Source organism: Bombus fervidus, chromosome 3, assembly GCF_041682495.2.
Source record: "Bombus fervidus isolate BK054 chromosome 3, iyBomFerv1, whole genome shotgun sequence".
NCBI lineage: Eukaryota > Metazoa > Arthropoda > Insecta > Hymenoptera > Apidae > Bombus > Bombus fervidus.
Window position 1 is genome coordinate 3,337,097 of NC_091519.1, and position 19,577 is coordinate 3,356,673.

At 36.5% G+C, this 19,577-nt stretch overlaps 1 protein-coding gene and 1 long non-coding RNA gene across 6 annotated transcripts in view; both read right to left on the reverse strand.

Moving 5' to 3' along the window:
* Positions 1–19,577, reverse strand: part of LOC139985926 (uncharacterized) — a 33,651-nt gene that overhangs the window by 10,427 nt on the left and 3,647 nt on the right. The window lies entirely within an intron of this gene.
* The window catches only part of Frl (formin-like protein), a 31,889-nt gene that overhangs the window by 10,339 nt on the left and 1,973 nt on the right, over positions 1–19,577 (reverse strand). For all 5 annotated transcript variants that reach the window (XM_072000729.1, XM_072000730.1, XM_072000732.1 and 2 more), the window contains exons 2-3: positions 3,849–3,932; positions 365–451 (exon numbers count right to left, since the gene is read on the reverse strand). In XM_072000729.1, the coding sequence (XP_071856830.1) occupies positions 365–451; positions 3,849–3,932 (171 nt within the window). The remainder of the gene's footprint in view (positions 1–364; positions 452–3,848; positions 3,933–19,577) is intronic.

A 19,577-nucleotide genomic window follows, 5' to 3' on the forward strand; every position in this document is an offset into this window, starting at 1 on the left:
AAAATTATTAATCATTTGTAAACCACCCTAATACATGCTTAGACGTTGATCGAAAAAATTAGAGAATCATAAAACCGAAGAAACCGAGCACTTATCACAAACTGTAATAAGTTATCTTTTTTTTTTTTTTTTTTTTTATTACTCTACTACTACCAAGATCGTTCGTTATATCATATTAAATATATGAGATTTTTCTCACTTGCAATACTTAATTTAATTGCTTTAATTTTATTGCAAATAATTGCGATCCCCTAATTACTTAGATCTCGGAATGCTAATTTGCTTCAATTCGCGTGGCAACATAAAGAGGACGAAAATATGAAGAAATAAAAGGTATAAGGATAAGAAATTAAATGCAACATACTCGATGGCTTCGCGAAGCTTTCGGGTCCAAATAAGTGCGTAACTTTGCTAAATAATGCGATGGTGGGTCCTTTGCTTGCACTCTTTCCTGAAAACACCAGTATCAGAAGCATCGCCTCGATTATTTCAATTCGCTTCGTTTGATCATAGCAACTGTTTAAATCAGTGTTCTATTATATAAATATTCTAAATTTAATTTTGTAAAATGTAATATCCATAGAGCGATTGGATACGTCGAGATAAAAAGAAGAGACAGCTTTCAAAGAAAGATCGAACAAGGTTTGAAAACACGCGTATGCAAGTTTCAGCGGAAATTTAGCGAATGCCTCGGTAATCGGCGCAGTGTGTGCAATTCCACACTCAACCACAATGGGCGAGACTCCACTAACGCATAGAGCGATATCCCACGCTTTTTCTAAATGCATGCGTGCATAGTACCTGAGTGAATGCGAGTCAAACTAATTTGCTTAATTCCAACTATAGGAGTTTGTTCTTTGAACCTACTTTCATGTCGCGTTTACACTTTCATATCGCTTTCAAAAGGATCTTCCTTACTTTCTTCCAATTATTTCATACAACAACGCGATACAGTTTCTTCCTTGAAGATCCAATTTGTTTTTATAATTTTTATAGATATTTAACCGAATAGAGTCGAACAAAATTTCTGAGAGAAGCTCAAAGTCCAGAGAATTCAGCGTTTCCAAAAACTTTGCAAGGAGTTCAATCGGCGAGCAGACGTGATTTTTCGAATATTCCGACGAGAGAGAAGTTTACATGCTGTGTAGAGCGTCGTGTGCACGTGTGTACGGCTACGCCGATGAGTGAGGGATGCTGTACGCTTTTTTTCAGCCCGCTTTCTTGTATCGTATAATAGCACGGCTTGCATTACATCCGTGTCGTGTTACCCACATGCCCTACAGGCCCGTTAAAGAATTGAGACGGGCCATCGATGACCCCGAACAGGCAACCCTGTCGCCTCAAGAATATCTTGTTTCATCAACACATTCTATGCAACAACATCTTATGATTTTATGTAACACTTTACGAACCTCGTCCAACTAACGCACTCGCAGCGGTCAATTTCTCTGTTTAACCCTTCGACAGCGTAATAAAACAACAAAGAATTCAGACTGAACTTATTTCTTTCTATCGACGAAAAATTAATTCTGCAATTAATACGAGAAGAAAAGAAAAGAAGAAAAGAAGTGACTCGCTCGGTAGACTAAAGTTGCGCACGTTAAAAATCGCTAAAATTTGCGGTTATTGACGATCTATAAAAGGAAAATAGGAAAGTTACAAGGTGGGTCAGAGACGTTTGAAGCGATTACAGGTAGAAGTTGCGGAATGTGGTGTAGGGAGTGACTAGAATCGTGTCTGGGAAAGTACTGTAGCAAGTGAAAGGGGATGAAGAGAAGGGGGCGAGTGAATGAGAACGATAAAGGGGATTCGTGCGATGCTAATCCGCAACCTGCGAGTTGTTTCATCGGGCACACAATATGTTTTCATGGTTCTATGTTAAATGAAAAATATTTTCTTTCCGATGCTTTGCAACTCGAAATACAAAATTATAGCCGTAGAGATTATCCTCTGGAAATTTATAATATTCAAAATAATCTGAATTCTAAAGATATTTAACTTTTCTGCATCTTTTCCCATCCAGACGAATCGTCAAATCCATTTTCTGCTTTCTACTGCTGTGCTCTAGCGGAGCTCGCGATGAGAAAAGGGAATAATTTCCACTCGAGACGAGTTCCACCCTAACTGCTTGACTCTTCTCGGTTTAACGAGGCAAGTAGTCTACCTAAACCGCAAAAACCTTCCCTGAACTCTTTACAGAAACCCTTTGTAACTTTTTTTTTTCCTGCTATTTTGGAACACAAAACGAACTAATGTATGCCTTAAACCGTTCCATTCTTCCACAGAAACGTTTTAAACGGCTCCCTGGATCGCCAGCGTTAAACGACTTCATTGTGAAAGCGAAGAATATATTTAAACCATGTAAACACCATGATATTTCACGACTATATATCTACAAATTAAAATTGCGAACATTATAAGTTCCTCTTCTTTTCTTTTTTTCTTTTTTTGGTTTTAAAGTATTGGTGACAAAGCGTTGAATTTGACGAATACATTAATACCATGTAAAGCTAATCGCCTATAAATTCGAATAATTAATACAGAAAAATGCTAATTAAAGTTGCATTTCATTCGGACGCGATTCATTCAAATACAGAAGTAGCGTTATCGTTGGTGACCAAGAACGGAATCATATTTCACTACGACAACGCTGGAGGTAACATTTCTCTCATGACATGACAGAAAAATTGCGATATCTATAGTTAAGTTCTATTCGTTATGCTTATTACGTGCTATCCACTCAATCTCTCATTCATTTCGAAATAAAATTAATAAATATCTCTATCCAAACGATACAGTTGCCGAGGCAATAATATCTCTCTATCGACGATAAATTTCAACAATTTAATATAAAAGCCGGCATTTAAAAGAACATAAGCCAATACGAGAAATATTAAATTATTCGTTTTGTTAACCACGTTGTAAAACCAAGCAATTAGGAATTATTTCTAATAATAACTGAATCGTAGTATCGACGTCGCTTATGTTTTGGAAAATCAGGCAACGAGTTTAACGTAAGCGAGTTTGCGAAGCGCTTAACGCGTCTTTCATAATCCACGCCCTTCGTGGATCAGAAGAGGTGTCTCGTTCGACGACACTTTTGCTCGCCCTCGATTAAGCTCGAGATTAAACCCACTTAAGCATAGCCCCACAGACGTGTATGCATCAAACGAACGACTATATACGTCTGCCCGGCGATACTGCATTCGCTCGTTAAACGTCTGCAATCTATATATAGAATAAAACGTGTCTTACTTTTTACCTGCATTTTCTACGATCTGATGTTGATACGGTTTGCATTTGATAGCAACGCAGACCTTTTTTCTGGAACTTTTGGACGCTATCGCGGGCAAATGTTCACTTTTCGTATGAAGATATTAACAAACTTAAAGAACGTGCGTTTAAATGTCTCATTATTATTCGATACTGCAGTTGAAAAAAATAATCTGTATGAACCGAACAAGTCTGGTTATTTGAACGAAAGAAATAAGTTGAAGAAAGATCGTGAGACTGTGTATAAAGTAAGGGTCGTGGACCCGCATTCATTGGACGGTATGGAATTAAACGAGCACGAAGCGGGCAAAGATCTCAGACCACGCCGATTAACAATAAGTTCGTCAAGTTAAAGGTTGATTACGTCATTCTTATAATGGCAACGTTGTATCAATTTCGCGAGGAATGTTTATAGATGATAGGAAATACGAAAAGAACAAAGCTGTTTAAGAACCTACGAGTAAGTGTCTTTCGTTTAGAGAAAAATTGCACTCTGAAGTGATATTCAAAATAGCGTAAATCCTACGAAGCCTGTTCTGGAAACAGACTATCATTCATACAAGCTGTATACTCACTTGATCGCATATGATGTCCCACTTTTTCTCGTTGTCGTATTGCTTCAAAAGCTTCGCTTTGTCCGGTGGCAGATCCATTGAAGCCTGAAACACAGAAAAAATCCAAGTTTCACTTTAATGTCTATGACAAAGAGAGAGAGTCGTGGCTTTCCATTTTTCTTTCTTTCTTCTTCAACACGCAATTGCATGGTATAAAATCGAGTCACGATACGAATATAATTCATTCGAAATAATTGTATTTATTCACGGTTATATTATATTACAATAGAGAAGGAGAATAATAAAGGTTATAAATAATCGTTAATTAATTACAAGGTACGTAACGTTTATAATATAAACAGCACGTTGCGCATTATAAATGCAGTCAGGCTTATGTAAGTTACCTTGTAGGAATTTTCAGATAAGAATTTTCAGTTATTTCTAGCTTGCAATTATTAAGATACTCGCAACGTACGATTGGTTTTTGCGTCGTATTTTTTACGACTAAACTAAACTTTAGTTCATCTATCGCTTTAGCAGTAACGAAATATTTCGTTTTTACTTGCGAATAAAAATTGCCGTGTTTCTTGCTAGTTTGCAAATATGTTAAAATCAAAAAAGTCCTGTTTGAAATTATTAAAAGACACAAGCATCTGTTTCACGATTGATTATTTGAGTAATTCAGCTTAATAAGATAGGATAAATAATTAAATCCTTTCTATTAAGAGCCGTACATTAATTATTCAAATATTCAAAGCCAGAGATTTCCCAAAGTTCCCCTCGTGTTTGAATTGCTCTCGTTAAGGTAATGAAGTCATTAGTTGGAAAAGAAATAAGGAACAAGCAGCCAAAGGCCAAAGACTGAGGGTATTGAGTGGCCTCCACCCTCATCCTCTTCAAATCCTACTCATACAATATTTTACGATAATTATACAAACAATATTAATATTTCGTAGCAACAATGCAAGTTGAAGAAAATTTCTAGAACTGAAACAATACCATCATCACCAAGTAAAAGAAGATTATCGCGACTTTGAAGTAACCTTTAAAAAATGTCGTATATGAGCTATAATTTGTTGGAAACAAAATTATCGATATGTGACAAGGCAATTTAAAAAAATTTCCTGTAACCGAACAAGTGTTCATTACCAAGTAAAAGAAGATTATTGCGACTTTGAAGTAACCTTTAAAAAAAGTCGTGTATGAGCTATAATTTGTTGGAAACAAAATTATCGATATGTGACACAAAGTACTCGACCATGACGCATATGTAATAACACACGATAACCGTCCCAATGACTCTTTTAAACAAAAAAATAAGAATAAAAGATCATTATAAATTGTAACAACGAATATTATGTGATTTTCAAAGGACTGTAACAAGCGAAAAAGGGGTATCGGATTAATTTTTGACTAAGCATTTTCAGACTATATCGTTAAACGAAGAAGCGCTATTTCTAATATCCAACTCATTTCTGCACGTAGCATAACTTCCTGCTATTTATTCGTTCGTATCGAGGATTAGTCAAGATCTCGTATCTTTCGTACAACAAATTTTCAAACTAAATTTTATCAGCAACAAAGCATCGTGCATATACATATGTATAAACTATTGCATATATCTATATTCGCTCGTACTTTTAGTCGACATAAATTTCCTTTTTTTTTACGTAATGCACGACATTCCATGTAATAACTGAAAGTGAAAACTTGCAATTTCTATCGTTTCTCTTGACGTCTAACCAATATAGATAGATAGAGGAAAGATCGTAAATATTGCGGGGACAGCTATGCGTGTACGAAAAAGGATCGCGAAGTAAACGCGACGGTAATACGTGTACACAGTCGTCAAGTGTACGTCGTGGTGGCTAGGGACGAGCATAGTCGACGAATAATTATCAAAGAGCGGATGCGGAAGCCACGAGTGCATGACATCACTACTCGCGATACATATACATTGCATATACGGCGCTGCTACTAAACGTTAGATCGAGCGATAGCGCGATGTACGCGTTCCAGGCCAGAAATTACATAAATAGTAAGTTACACGGCCAGTTTCGAATGCAATCTTCCCAAGTAAACTTGATAAAATATATTACGCAAACTGTGCTCTCTGTTATATCGAGAACGTGTTATACACTGTTGGTTTGATCGACTGACCAATAGCTAGATACCTATAGATAAGGCAAAGGATTTTTATACTGAAATATATTTTGATCAGAAACCCATAGTTTAAAAAATTCCAGCATTAAATCATTAAAACGGACACATAAGCTAGAAATAACGGTATCGATCCTGAATGATCGTTTTTTTATACGGTTCTTTGCTTCTCAGAGAAAGCAAACGCACGTTCTCCTTCGGTAAGCAGAGTGAATCGCAATTTCCAACAGCGTATCATGTAAGGAGTTCTATGAAAATCTGGTTTTTGTTTTGCAACAGTCGTTTATTCGAAACGAATAAGTAAAAGCTGTAATTTTTCGCAGGCTAAACTATATTTGTACAGTTACGCTTGTTAATTATTTGGAGCAACTCTGGTTTCGATTCTGTTTTATGAATATTGCTTAATTCGTTTGTGTTGAGAACGTTATTTCAGTTATTTCAGTTAAAAACCTTGTTCCGTCTTTTTTTTTTTGGTGATACTCCAACGCTTGAAAAAATAATTATATTAGTTTCCTCTTCTTGGATATATCATTAGTTACGGGAAAGATCTATATATAAAATGTATATAATATAAAGCGAAACGAGTTAATGTCAGAAGCTGCCATCTACTTTGTTCGAGTTAAAAGCTCTTAATACAGATGTTCCCCTTGATATTTACCGAAGTGCGCTGTAAGAAGCAAACAACTTAACCAAGGAAACGTTGAAAAGTCAAGTAATCGATAATCCGAAGTGACACATCAAAAAGAAGTCTCTCCTCGGCAATAATCAATACCATCTACCCTAAGGCATCCTTAATTTCGTTTTCATTCTTTAAAAAATAATTCGAAACGATTAAGTTTTCACGATACATAATCACAAAATAATAGCTTGAAATTAACATTGTTTAAAAATTTCAAAATAGTTCTGCTATCAAGACGAACCAACCATACTCGCCGAGAAAAAGCGCACGATCGTCGAAAGACTAATTCTTTTTAATAAAAACCAGAAGGCGAAATACATGTCCAGACGGAGTTCCTGGTATTATACGCAAAGCTGCGTTGGAATAATGAAACGCGTGTTTTCAGGTCAAAGGTCACCGGAAGTGGAGATTAGAAAGGGTAGAGTTTGCTAGACAAATAGTACCTCGATCTTGCTTAAAATGCATCGTGTATCGTTGAACGGTTCGCTTTCAAGATGTTTTGTAAAACGCGCGTAATACGTAAATAAAAGCTTTTTTCTAAATGTTGAAGTACTTTCATAAACCGCTATAGAAGAAGAGAAATGTAATCGTGTGGTGCAAAAACTGTTGGAAACGGAGCTACGTTCCTTACATTAGTACCTCATAAAAGCTTCATAGATATGTGATACCACCGTCAGTAGGGTCGACGACATAAAGAAAAAAAGGATTCTCACAAGGCGATCAATCGCGGAAAGTCCCCTTCAGCAGACTCATGCAGTTAGCCGGTTCCATGTTTCTCTGGCCAGTTGCTCCCCGTCCAACAATCGATGCTAGGGGCGAGGGTTGAGCCTCCCTTTTGTGGTGTACCAATACTCTCGCGCACTTTGTACTCGAGTACGTGCATACTCGCGTGTATGATTGCGTGGATGCACCATCACACGTAGGGATCTATATAGCACCGTGAACACGATCGAGAATCAGTTGGAGCACTTGAAGCAATGATAGAATCCCTCTAGAGTTGTATGGCGCACGCCCACAGCGTTCGTTTCTCTTCTCTTCCACCCCACGTTTTCCTTTTCCTTCTATTGGTCGTCGTTATGGGTGGGTGGCGCGCCATAAATATTTTTAGAGTGCTGACATCAATTATATTTCATTAAGTATCGACGCGGCTTTCTTTCCTTTTATCCAACTATATAAATATGAAATACAAAACATTTTGAAATGTTGTAAACACGATGTATCTATCACTTATAGTTTTACTCGTGCTTCTTACTTATGAACAAGTGTAACCGGTTATTAAAGCCGGTTTAATTCTGTGTTATCGCATTATTCCATTCGTCGATACGTGTTGCGACATTTTCATCACAAATACGTAAAGTTAAATGGATGTTTATAAACATTAATGTCAAAGAATTTGTATAATAAAATACCTATTACGGAAAGTAACTCAAGCAGTATCTTGATGCAATAGAACTCCAAATATGGAAATGCCTCGGAAACAGGGCCGCGTAGCTGCTGTTTAATCATTTTGTCCGCGCGCAGCGCGTCTTGTTACGCAAAAACAATTTTTTTAAAAGACACGATAGAATCTATCGTAAAACTACGTAATAATTCATCCTCAAGAAGATATTTCTCTTCCAGAAATGATAAACGTTTGCACGTTTATATTATTGATACATATTATTTAGTTGATTCTGCTTCCTTCTAAATCTAAATCTACTTATTAGCTTACGCGCTTAATCGATTTACCATCTCTGCTTGTGTAACGTTTGCACCGCGTTTCAGTCGTTTGAGTACCAAATTGCAATGTAAAGGTAGTTAATGCGCAAAAGAAACATTTTTAGTGGCAGACGTTTATCTTTAGTTCGATATACATATGTTTGATAGCAAATATCTAGCTTAACATGTACGATATGAATCATCAATATCAAATAGTACAATAGATATTAAATATTTTGAAGAATATTATACAAATGTGATTTACGTAATGAATTAAAATCACTGCAACTATCTCGGCCAAACTTTGCGCACGATGCACATGCACTTAACTATACACGCGATTATAATGTACATACTTTCGCGACCGCATCAAGTTTCCTTGTTACCAACAAGATGACGTAAAAAGCTCCACACGCTCGTATATCTATTCTTCTCCTTTTTCATACGAGTGTCTTGCACAAACTTGTTTTTCTTTCTAGTAGAAATTACAACTTGGAACGTTATCGACACGCTTCGTTTATAATATACGGATTTTAATTCATATCGTTAAGTAAGAATTACAAATTAGTCTTATTATATAACGTGCAAGAATAAACTTATCAGAATGGAAAATATTTATATATATTATGTATATTATCGAATATTTTCCATACTTTCATTCGATTCTCTCTTACCCCAAATTGTAAGTACAGAAATGTACATATCCGGCAAATAGAGTTCCGAGATTGCGGTGATAAAAGAGCATAGACACATCAAATAACAAATCGTTATATTTTATTCTTCAAAATTAATTCAATTAGCACTGAATCAACAACATACTACAGCATAAAAGAAAATTCGTGGTTGCCCATACTTTTTTTTAGATTCAGTCATATAATATTTTTATTTAGCGTTGGTGCATGTACATGTACGCAAGATAAATACTATCATTCGATATTTTAAATGCAGCTTTGAAGCCATGATTCATATGTGGCATAACGAAATCGCACGAACGGTATTCGTTACTATACGAAACGTGACACGCATTAGCAACCAACAGAAGAAAACTAAGAATGAAATAATTCCACGACAAATTATTCTTGGAAGTTGGGCCACTATTAAGGAAATGCCGCTTCCGTACAGTCCGGATACACCGAAAATAGAATGTTCATTTCGTACTTTCTTAATCGCTGGTCCTCCCAAACACCATAGTTGGTGATACGAGTATTCTCGATTAAAAGAATATACATATTACAACATAAAGATTTAGAATAAATAAATAATTTTTGAAGAATTTTATCGAGTAATTTCATTCGAATCAAATATAGCATTAAAAGCATTAAAATAATAATAAAAGTTCTATACTACATCGTGTTACTACGCTGATACTACGCTGATATTATGTTATCTTTTACGCCAATGAAATAACAGTCTAACAGTATAGGGACCAAAAATAATTTTTATTACTGACTTCGTCGGGGTTACAAGCTTCTGCTCGTTACACAGACACTGACCTTCGAATCAGCTAACAAGAGAAACTAACTCACAGAATCTCCGTTTTCGGACGAGTAATTTTCAACCAGCAACTGAAACCATCCAAATAGTTTAAACGCGATAAAACTAAAGCTGAAAGTCTGTATAATTCATTTAAAAATCGTAATAACGTTCCAAACGGATAATACTGACTTTTTTTGCTCCTATTAATTAATCGGTGAAATGAGAAAATCACTATTATTATTTTTTATATACAGTCGTTTAATTGATCATGTGTAATTCAGTGAAAATTCTACTATGTGAAATTAAAGATAACATATTTGACATTTGCGATTTGCATATTTTTTAAAAGTCACTGATAACTCTTGCTGAATCACAAAAGGAAGCATTACACTTCCGTTTGAACTATCGATAACTGATCATCATCCGCTCAAAATATATTTAAGTTTCACTCCCTCCTACTTGGAACTTCTAACCCAATTGTGCCGAGCTCTCTAATAAAAGTTATTTACAACAGTAAAGACGTAACCTTATTCTTTGAACGTACATTATTTGCAATTTTGCACGGCATGATACCTGACGTGAGTTGATATCTGATTCTCTGGATCAGATAAAATTCTCACGATCCAGAAAGATCGGAGAAAGTCAGTGGCAAGCGTGTTAAAGCACATTCAATTGCAATACTACTATCGGCGCTAATAAATGTTAGAATAAATAGAGCAATGTTCGCGCGTATACATTGGCCAATGTGAAATTCGAGTGGCAACGCCAGGCAACCATAAAGTCTAATTAGCAAATTTTGGATTGGGATGCTAACCCATGGGAGGGTATTATAATAATCGCGCCTAACAACCTTTCAAGGAAATGAATGCCTAACCTAAATTACCTAAATTACACGTGTTTGTATGTTTTAATTTACGAACGTAATCTGAATTGGCATACGCTTCGAATAAAGCGAATTTTACTTAGAATAAAAATTTATCGATTTGAAGTTTGCCTATCGATGACTAGTTTTAATAATTTGTATAAAAGTATACATGCGATACTATAATTTACAAATAATAAATTTGAATAGAATTGACCGTATCGTTAACTGGTCTCGAAAATATCAAAGTCTCGTAGAGTTGAATGAGAGAGCGTCGTCTAAAATTAAATATAGCGTCACACGCACTCGTGCCGACGGTACATAGTGACATCATCTTGCAAATTCACGCACGATTACGTGTCTTTTTTCCTCTTATTCGTTATTAACCCTTTATCTACTACTTACTGTACCCACTGTGTCCGTCTTTGCTGTCTCTCATTTTCTGAATCATATTTATTTTTATTTTCTTTGTCGTTTAATCTCGTTGGTTGTCGATGTTTACGTTGATACTTTGTTCTCCTTTACTTTCTTCACACAAACACGAACAAAACAGTTTCAACAATTCAGTCGGTTTACTCATCGTGCAGCATGAATATGACTCGTAAAATCCTTTCGATATGTTCCATATTTCTGCAGGGCGCGACGGAATTATATTTCGCGACGTGAGTAGAATTTAGAATTATCGAACGATGTTTGTATATGTCGTAGGACGATATTTAGTGCTTTCAATGAAAAATTGAAAGATATAATTCATCGACTTTTTATACGAGCAAGAGCACAATTTTTCACGTATATTTTTCAGCTATGTTTGCTTCTTTCTACAAACTTCTAAACTTGAAATATTTGTTAATGTTAGAAAAATATTGAGTCGAAAGTGATCGAAAGAATCCAGTAGAATCAACAATTTTCTTTACTAACATAAACCATATCCTTAAATTAATTATTGTATGTGTAACTGATATGTATCTATCTGATGGATGTTTTCATTCGGTTACCGGTTTTAATCCATCCATCCTTGCTATGGACGAATACACATGCGTGTCTTTTTCTTATTCGTTATTACAATAATTAATATTAATTCTCTGCTAGAGAAATGAATTTCTCATCTCTCGAAACGTAACGAAACGAATACAAATACAAACTTCATAATATACTAAAATTTCACGCGTTCCAGATACAAGTGTTGCGTTAAAAATGGTAGCCGACTTTCACGCAACTAATGATCCGGTCAGATGCGATAATTAGAGACTTAACACGCGTTAACCGACCGCTGCAGAAGCATTCAGCTGAGTCATTGCGGCAGAGTATAAAAGACATACGAAGAGATCTATGAATTTGCGCTTATTCCATCAGCACCATCATCGATAGTAAATTTCCATGAAGTATACCTTGCTAAAGCGAAGTAATCAGTTTGAATAACAAAAAATGAATAAATAAATCGATCTGAATTCAAACGAATAACAACTGTATCCTCTCAATGTCTAATACTATACAGTACTGTCCAGAAGACTTGAGTCATCCACAGTAGTGATTTTATGGTCGCAACAAGTCAAATAAAGATAACTCTTTACATATTCTCTTTTAGGATCAGAAATACGTAAATTAAACGATATAAAATATATATATATATTATTATAATCTACGAATCACAGATTTAAAGGAAATAAACTCAGCAATTTGAGAAGCTGCACGCGTATAAAATGGATGGTCGTAGAATGGATTTCGAATGTACCCTCTTGGGATCGCTGAACTTCAAGGAGAATCGAAAGTTAGGGGAGGTTATGGCCCCTGACGACGACGACGTGGATAGGAGGGAACGTGGAAACGCATATGCGCAGCCGAACATGACCAGACGAGGGTGAAGCAAGGGTAAAAGAAGGGTGCATAGACCGTACGTACGGAGCCAGTCTCGTTACCAGGGATGCACCCCCAGGTACAAAACATTGCCTTCGTGTTGGTCCATGAGCCGTGAAAATGATTAAACCCTCGTGTAGCCCAAGTATAAAATACCCGATTTTTATTTATGCTTCCGCAGGCGTGATTTCTACTCTTAATTATCGTGCACGATTTTTACTCTATGATACCACCTTTTGTCCATATTATTACGCCAAACGAAGAATTCGCTTTTACAGTTGCTTGAATTCTATTTTGTGAAATTGTTTCTTCCTCATTTTTTATTTGAACTAGAAAACTACGATAATTGTAATTGTGTGTGTTTTATAAATTTCTATAGAGTGCAGAAATATGGTTTATAAGATAAACGATATTAATTTAGATTTCATTTTAACGTACACTTGGCAGAGATATAAGGACCCATCTCGTGGCTGTTATATCAAAATAAAAGTCAGAAAATAGAAAAGAACACGGATACGTGATTGTGGGCCAACGAATCGATTATTTTTCCGATACTCACTGAGACGGAATAAAGATGATCGCGTGCTTTCTTCGTACAAAACAACCTCAGAATATAAAACGCTCCATGAACGATAAAAACGTGGGATAACTGTGGTAGTAGGATTGTGTCGCAGTGTACACCAGTTAGTGACACACCTAGGATTCTCTGCTGTGGCAGTCGTCCAACTAACAAGCCGACACCCTCACCCACGTTACTGTTGAATAAACCCATGTACGATAATATACATACGTATACGTATAGCCGATAGAGAAGCTTGAAGGAAGATGTAAAACGACGATAAAGGGAGGAGACGAGGAGAGAATGTGAAAAGGAACTGGGACGAGCGAGAAAGACGGCAACTATGTCTTTTATGTTCAAAAGATGAACCCACTGACTGTCGAACGAGCGAGTAAATCATAAAGGAAAAAAATGCTAGTGAAACAGAGGTGCTGACAAGGGCTGAAAGAAAGGAGAAAAGAGGAAACTCGCTTTAATTTTATAAAAGTGAAACAAAAAAGAAATGTAGGAAAAGGAGGAAGAAGATAGCTGATAATAAATAAAAAGAAAATGGGAAGATATTATTGAAGAGATGAAAAAGAAGAGAAAATATCATAAAAGGTAAAAGCAAGATCGAAAGTAAACGCAAACGAAGAAGATAGCGACACGAGGGGAGCTTTCACAGTTACATATGTACAAGTCTCCGTGTACATGCACGTATATGCGTATATAAGTACGATGCGAAAAAGGCAGTGAGTGCATTCTCAGATACATTTTCCAATACATTGAGTTTAGAAAAATTTTGCTTAAACGTAAGTTCCTTACATTCCATACTGCTTTAATATGAAAGCGAAGGATTTAAATTTATATATTAGTAGCAAAGAAATTTCGAAATCATTTAACAGTGACACAAGACAGGAGAACACCTACACGATATGTCTAAGCTTTATGAGAAATTCAAAGAGCAATTGTTCTTCGTCAAGATTGCAAATGCAGAGAAGCTTTCTAACAACGATCGTCTTCCTGCGATTACGGTGCACATCTGCCCTCCTGCTGTATTCTTTATGATATATCGTACGAGCGCGTAATAACACCTACATATGTGCATCAGTCTGATAAGCAATTTATGTTTTGAAAATAAATATACGTAGGACCACCGATTCATTCCAGATCGTTAGAAATCCAACATTTTATACGTAATGTATATTAATTGATAAAATAATCGTTGTTCGAATAATCGTCGAGGAAAAAATATCTTGAATGATATTCGTCTACTAAACGAGTACCTTAGTTTCCATGCTTTGCACGCTTTTGCGTATAAATATAAATTTCTCATAAATGCCTCAACATCAACATTCGCATTCTATCCGTTAGAGTACAAGACATACAGGAAAGTCTTCGGTAATATGATAAAAGAGATACTAAACAAAGAACCAACGTGATTTTTTTTCTCATTTGATAGACCAATAACCGCTAGTTCACGGTCAAAGTTTAGGCGCCACCGACAGCGACGTGTCTCATACGTACTTACATACATACATAAGGAGGTAGAGGAACCTTTATTTATGCTGCAGAAATAGCTCTATTCGCACGTGCACACCATTTGGCCATGGGCCATTTCGTGATGTGTGCTCTGCTACTACTCTCCTTTGTCTACTTTCGCAGATATGTCGGATGAATGGTGTTAACGGTCTGGTCTCACCTGAGATTCCATACGCACAATACTGCACGTTAGTGTTAGTGTGTTTTAAACTAGATCGACGAGATCGTTAACTCCAAATTATTATTACTCGTAGAACGCTCGATGCTGTAAACTTCGACGTTATTCCAATTGTTTCGAATAGATGTTTCTTTGAGATAATTATTCGAAAAGTAATACGAGTAATCGGTTTCATTTTCAATTTTTGTGCAATTGTTTTTGTATAGATACATTCGATCGCGTATATTCACAATCACACTGAAAAAATTAGTCTTATTCTTCAGGAAACTTTCACGTCACGCTTTATAACTCTATTATGTGAATAACCAGAGTGCAAAGTTTTCTAAAAATAGGATTATCGTAGCATGGTAAAAAGAACATTTTTTTCTCTCTCTTTTTTCTGATTAACGAGATACAAATTTTATCGTAATAAATATTAGCATCGAGCTACGAATGGGTAATTATACGATAAATGTGCCAGTCAGACGAGTTCTTCCTCGCTTTCATGAAACACGTGATCTCCACACAGTCTCGAGTGGCAGATTGTGTTTCGTATTATGCATACGAAAGTGAAAAGAGTAAACGGACGAGTATTACGACGTTCCAATAATTTTCTTCCTTTCTTGATCTTACTACCTACATGTGCGATTCGTTATAACACGCTGCTAACACGTACTTCTTAATGAAACAGGCGATATTAGCATATTGCACGGTTCTACAGTGTACAACTTACGCGGTCGAACAAATACAAGTACGATAAGAATTATTCTCGAAATCTAATTCTTCCTTCTGGTTAGATCTTTTCTTCTACTAAATATCAGACAAATGGAGAAGCTTTTTGGCAAAAAAAACCTTATATTTACATATTACATAAGACTTTACGAAAAATCTGGTCCGTGTAAAATTCGCTGTAAAATAATGTGAAACGATGTTATTCTGTATTTTCGTTTCATTCATCAATGAATCGTCCGCTGTCCGATCGTGCCGCCCATCTCGTCACACCTGTATTAGACGATGGAGGAATCGCAAAATCACAAAATTACCGTGTATCGTTTGAACATCCTGTTTGCGTTGTCGGAATGACAATTCGAAGGACATTTGGTCCGCTATGAAAGACGCAGTGGCGGGAGCTACGGAACAGGCGCGAACGTCTCAATCCCGCGACACAGAGACGCGTATAGGATACGCGTGTGTTGTGTATATGGTACATCACGTACGTCGCGTCGAGTATATGCGTACACATACACACACGAGTGCATGCTCGCAAGCAGTCGGCTTAATTCAGCCGTATAAATTGCACAAAGCTGTCTGCCGGCGATTCGTGTTAAAAATACGCCACTGCTGACGCGTTTTCCAGTCTGTCGATAGTGAAAGCATTTCTGCGTCGCTTTCGTGTCTTCCGACGGTTACGTAACCGTAAAAACAATTTTTCCTCTGGATCCGATCTACGCTCTATCGATCTCAATGCTCGCGCGTTAATCTTGTCGCTGTCAGGAAACATTTGATTCTTATATTTTTCTGAATACATAGTTGACAGCGGATGTTCAACGATCCACGATTAATAAATTCCGTACGTTTGTATAAAAATAATAAAATAAATCTAAAGCAAGTTTAATAAAATTCTACATCTACATTGAAAATACTCAAGAAAATATTTGATATCGTATGTATGATACAAAACATTTAGAAATTTACAATATACGTACATATGTTTAGTAAAAAATTAGTATGCGGCATGCATAGCCATCTTAAGCATATAATAAGCGTTGAATATGGTCCCATTGAATATCGAGGTTTATCAATACAGCTAATGCGAAATATGTACCACTAAATATCTTACGATGTAACAACATAAAGGCATAAAGTAACCTGTTTTTAGCGAGTTCTTTAACTCATGAGAGTTAAATTACTGTAGTTAAATATCGGATGTGATTTTTCTGAATGGTCTTAATTTATCGTCGAAGATGGACCCGCATGAGAAGCACTGTTCCAAGACCCCTCTATATATAGAAACGCCGGTTTTATCTTTTCCTGTGGATATTTTCAGACAGAAGGCGGCCCTTTGGACAGTATTGTTTAGCTTCGGAGAGTCGCGTTATCGACGTTGACTTTTTTCACATTTCCGATCCGATTCTTTAGCAAGCGTATAACTGCACTCGAGCGTAGCTGGACGCGTATTCAGCGATTCCATTGATCCTGAGCTACGATCGATGATAGCAACCGATAACGCTTACCGAAAGAAATTGACAAGATTTATCGATCGTTTAACATCAAGTTGCGCGTGCGTTTTTCGTAAAACACCATGAAAACATCGAAAACCTCGTCACATCCATATCGTGTCCCATAACTTAATTCGAGATACGATTACGAACGTTTAATTACTGTTATCTGATTTGTATAAATTTTAGCTTTTACGAGTAGAAATAAAATACGTGGAAATTTAGTTGATCTAGATCTACCCTACAATCAAGCATAACTGTATAGGTATAATAGGGACTTAAGTTGTCTGAACTGATGCTACGACGAGAAAGGATCTGAAACCAATTAATTGTTCTGGTATACTTGGCCGTATAGGATGGCGATAAAGAGGGGCAGAAAGAGAATTTTCGCAAGGACCTGTAATGTCTCGGAAGGAAGAAAATACTGGGTGCGAACAATTGACCATTTTGTTTGGCAGAGTTCCAGACGTACTGTCACACTGAGACACAGAAAGCAAAGGAGGAGATACGTCGCTGTTGCAAGCAGAGCAAAAAAGGAAGAGGAAGATGAAGAAAGAGTGGGCGTCGGTCAGCCAGGTTTTGCCTTGGTTGTAAGAATGTCGAGGATTCCCGTGTTCAGCAGGAACCTTACAGGATCGTGCTTCTGCTATCAAGCAACCAGGTACTACGTATCTCTTCTATACGCTGGCAAGTCTACGCTCCATCAGGCTAATCCTTCAGAGACGATGCAGGATCGAGTGCAAGTTGGAAAATTAATCGAACGATTTTACAAATGATCGACAGCTCGTCCGTGTTTACAATTTTTGGTTTAACACGCCGATTCGTTCAATCTGTTACTTCATAAGCAAAGGAGCATATATCGTAGCTTCGAACAAGAGAACGATGGAAAAACCGAAAAAAGACTAGTGCGGCAATTTGTACGTTGTAATACTTAATTTGCCTTTCACTTTGCTGGCTCGTAGCTGCACGTTCGATAGATTGGCATTGCCCAAACAACTGCGAACTATTCAAGAACGATCGCTAATAAAAATACGTATTCCTCTAATTACTACCGAATCTTCTTGTTCTGCAATTTCGTTTAATAAGATACGATATTAATACCGTAAGGAGAGTAATTTTTGGTAAATATTGTTGGTACCTCGGGAAGTTTAAACGCAGTTTAAATATAAAAGTTCGAAGACTGCGGCGCAATTAATAAGAAAAAAAGATAAGAGTTAGAAAGATACTACAGACCTGAATATTCTAAAGCGGATAGAATCTGTAATCGCGGTGCGAGCAGCAAGTAGAACAGAGAGGTTACTTATATTGAATTTCCGCTCCTAGAATGGGAGACACGGATAGACCAAGGAAAACTTTCGCGTGGCCCTGGAACGATTCTCGTGAGTCAAACCGCAGTTTCTACACGATGCACAACTAACTACCGATGACTCATGGACAAGCATCTATAATGGAACGAAATCCCACGATTATTTTAAGCAACATTATCAAACTATCAAAAGATCGTTAGCATCGCAACATTGTGTAGATTTGAAATTTCTCATTATATTTTCTAGCGAATGGCAGCGCAGTATTCTTTTGTTTACCTACCACGCAGATTGTCTCTAATGAAATCGTGATACATAATTTCAAAGCGGTATCAACGTATTTTTTGCCGAACAAGTGGTTTGTTATTTCATTGGATCGTTGCGAAATACGAAATAAATTTCGCGAAATGGAATTATTGCATTTTAGATAAAAAAAAAAAATTCGACGTTGAAAATTTATTAAATATATAAATAATCTAAGAATCACCGCCGATGATATTGTATCAGCAATGGGAAATGTTATCCTTCTTATACGTATCAATGAAATATCCAATTCGATAATTCGTAATTTGATATAATTCGTAAATTGTGCAAATAGAGCATAGTATAAAACATATTATGTACAAGCGATGGAAGGAATACAACGAAAGGCATTTATAATATTAAAATCGTCGAGATATATTATCGATATTAAGAAGTAAAATCTCTGAGGTTAAATGGCAAGATGACGAGACTACTAGACATATAGAAAGATAGCGAATCGGATGACCGCGAACCGTAAAGGGGTCTCTTTGTTTATGGTATGTTCGTAGTCGTTGCGATGGTCGTTCCGATGCACAATCGAATCTTATTTGGTGAGAGCCGCTTCTACGTAGGCGTGCATCTTTTTACTCTTTCTCATTTGTACATCTCTCTTTCGCGCCGTATGAACTTTTGCCTTCGAGCTCTCGACATTTCATACCAACGAAAAAATCAGTGGCTCTCGCGTAAGCAATAAATTTTAACAACAGAGAATAGTAATATGCCTTTGAAGAGATTACGCAACAAGCCGACTACCCTAACAATAAATCGTTGGAAAAATGTATTTAACGATACGGAAAATATTTCTCTTTTCGTTTCTACAATAAGTCAACTCGCTCTCTCGCTGTAATTCTCGTTCTATCATTTCAAAGTCGAATTTAAACTGCAATGCAGATACGCACATAGCTGGGAGAACCACTGTCATAAGTTCACTCGAGTTCAAGTATTAGTAGCTATATAT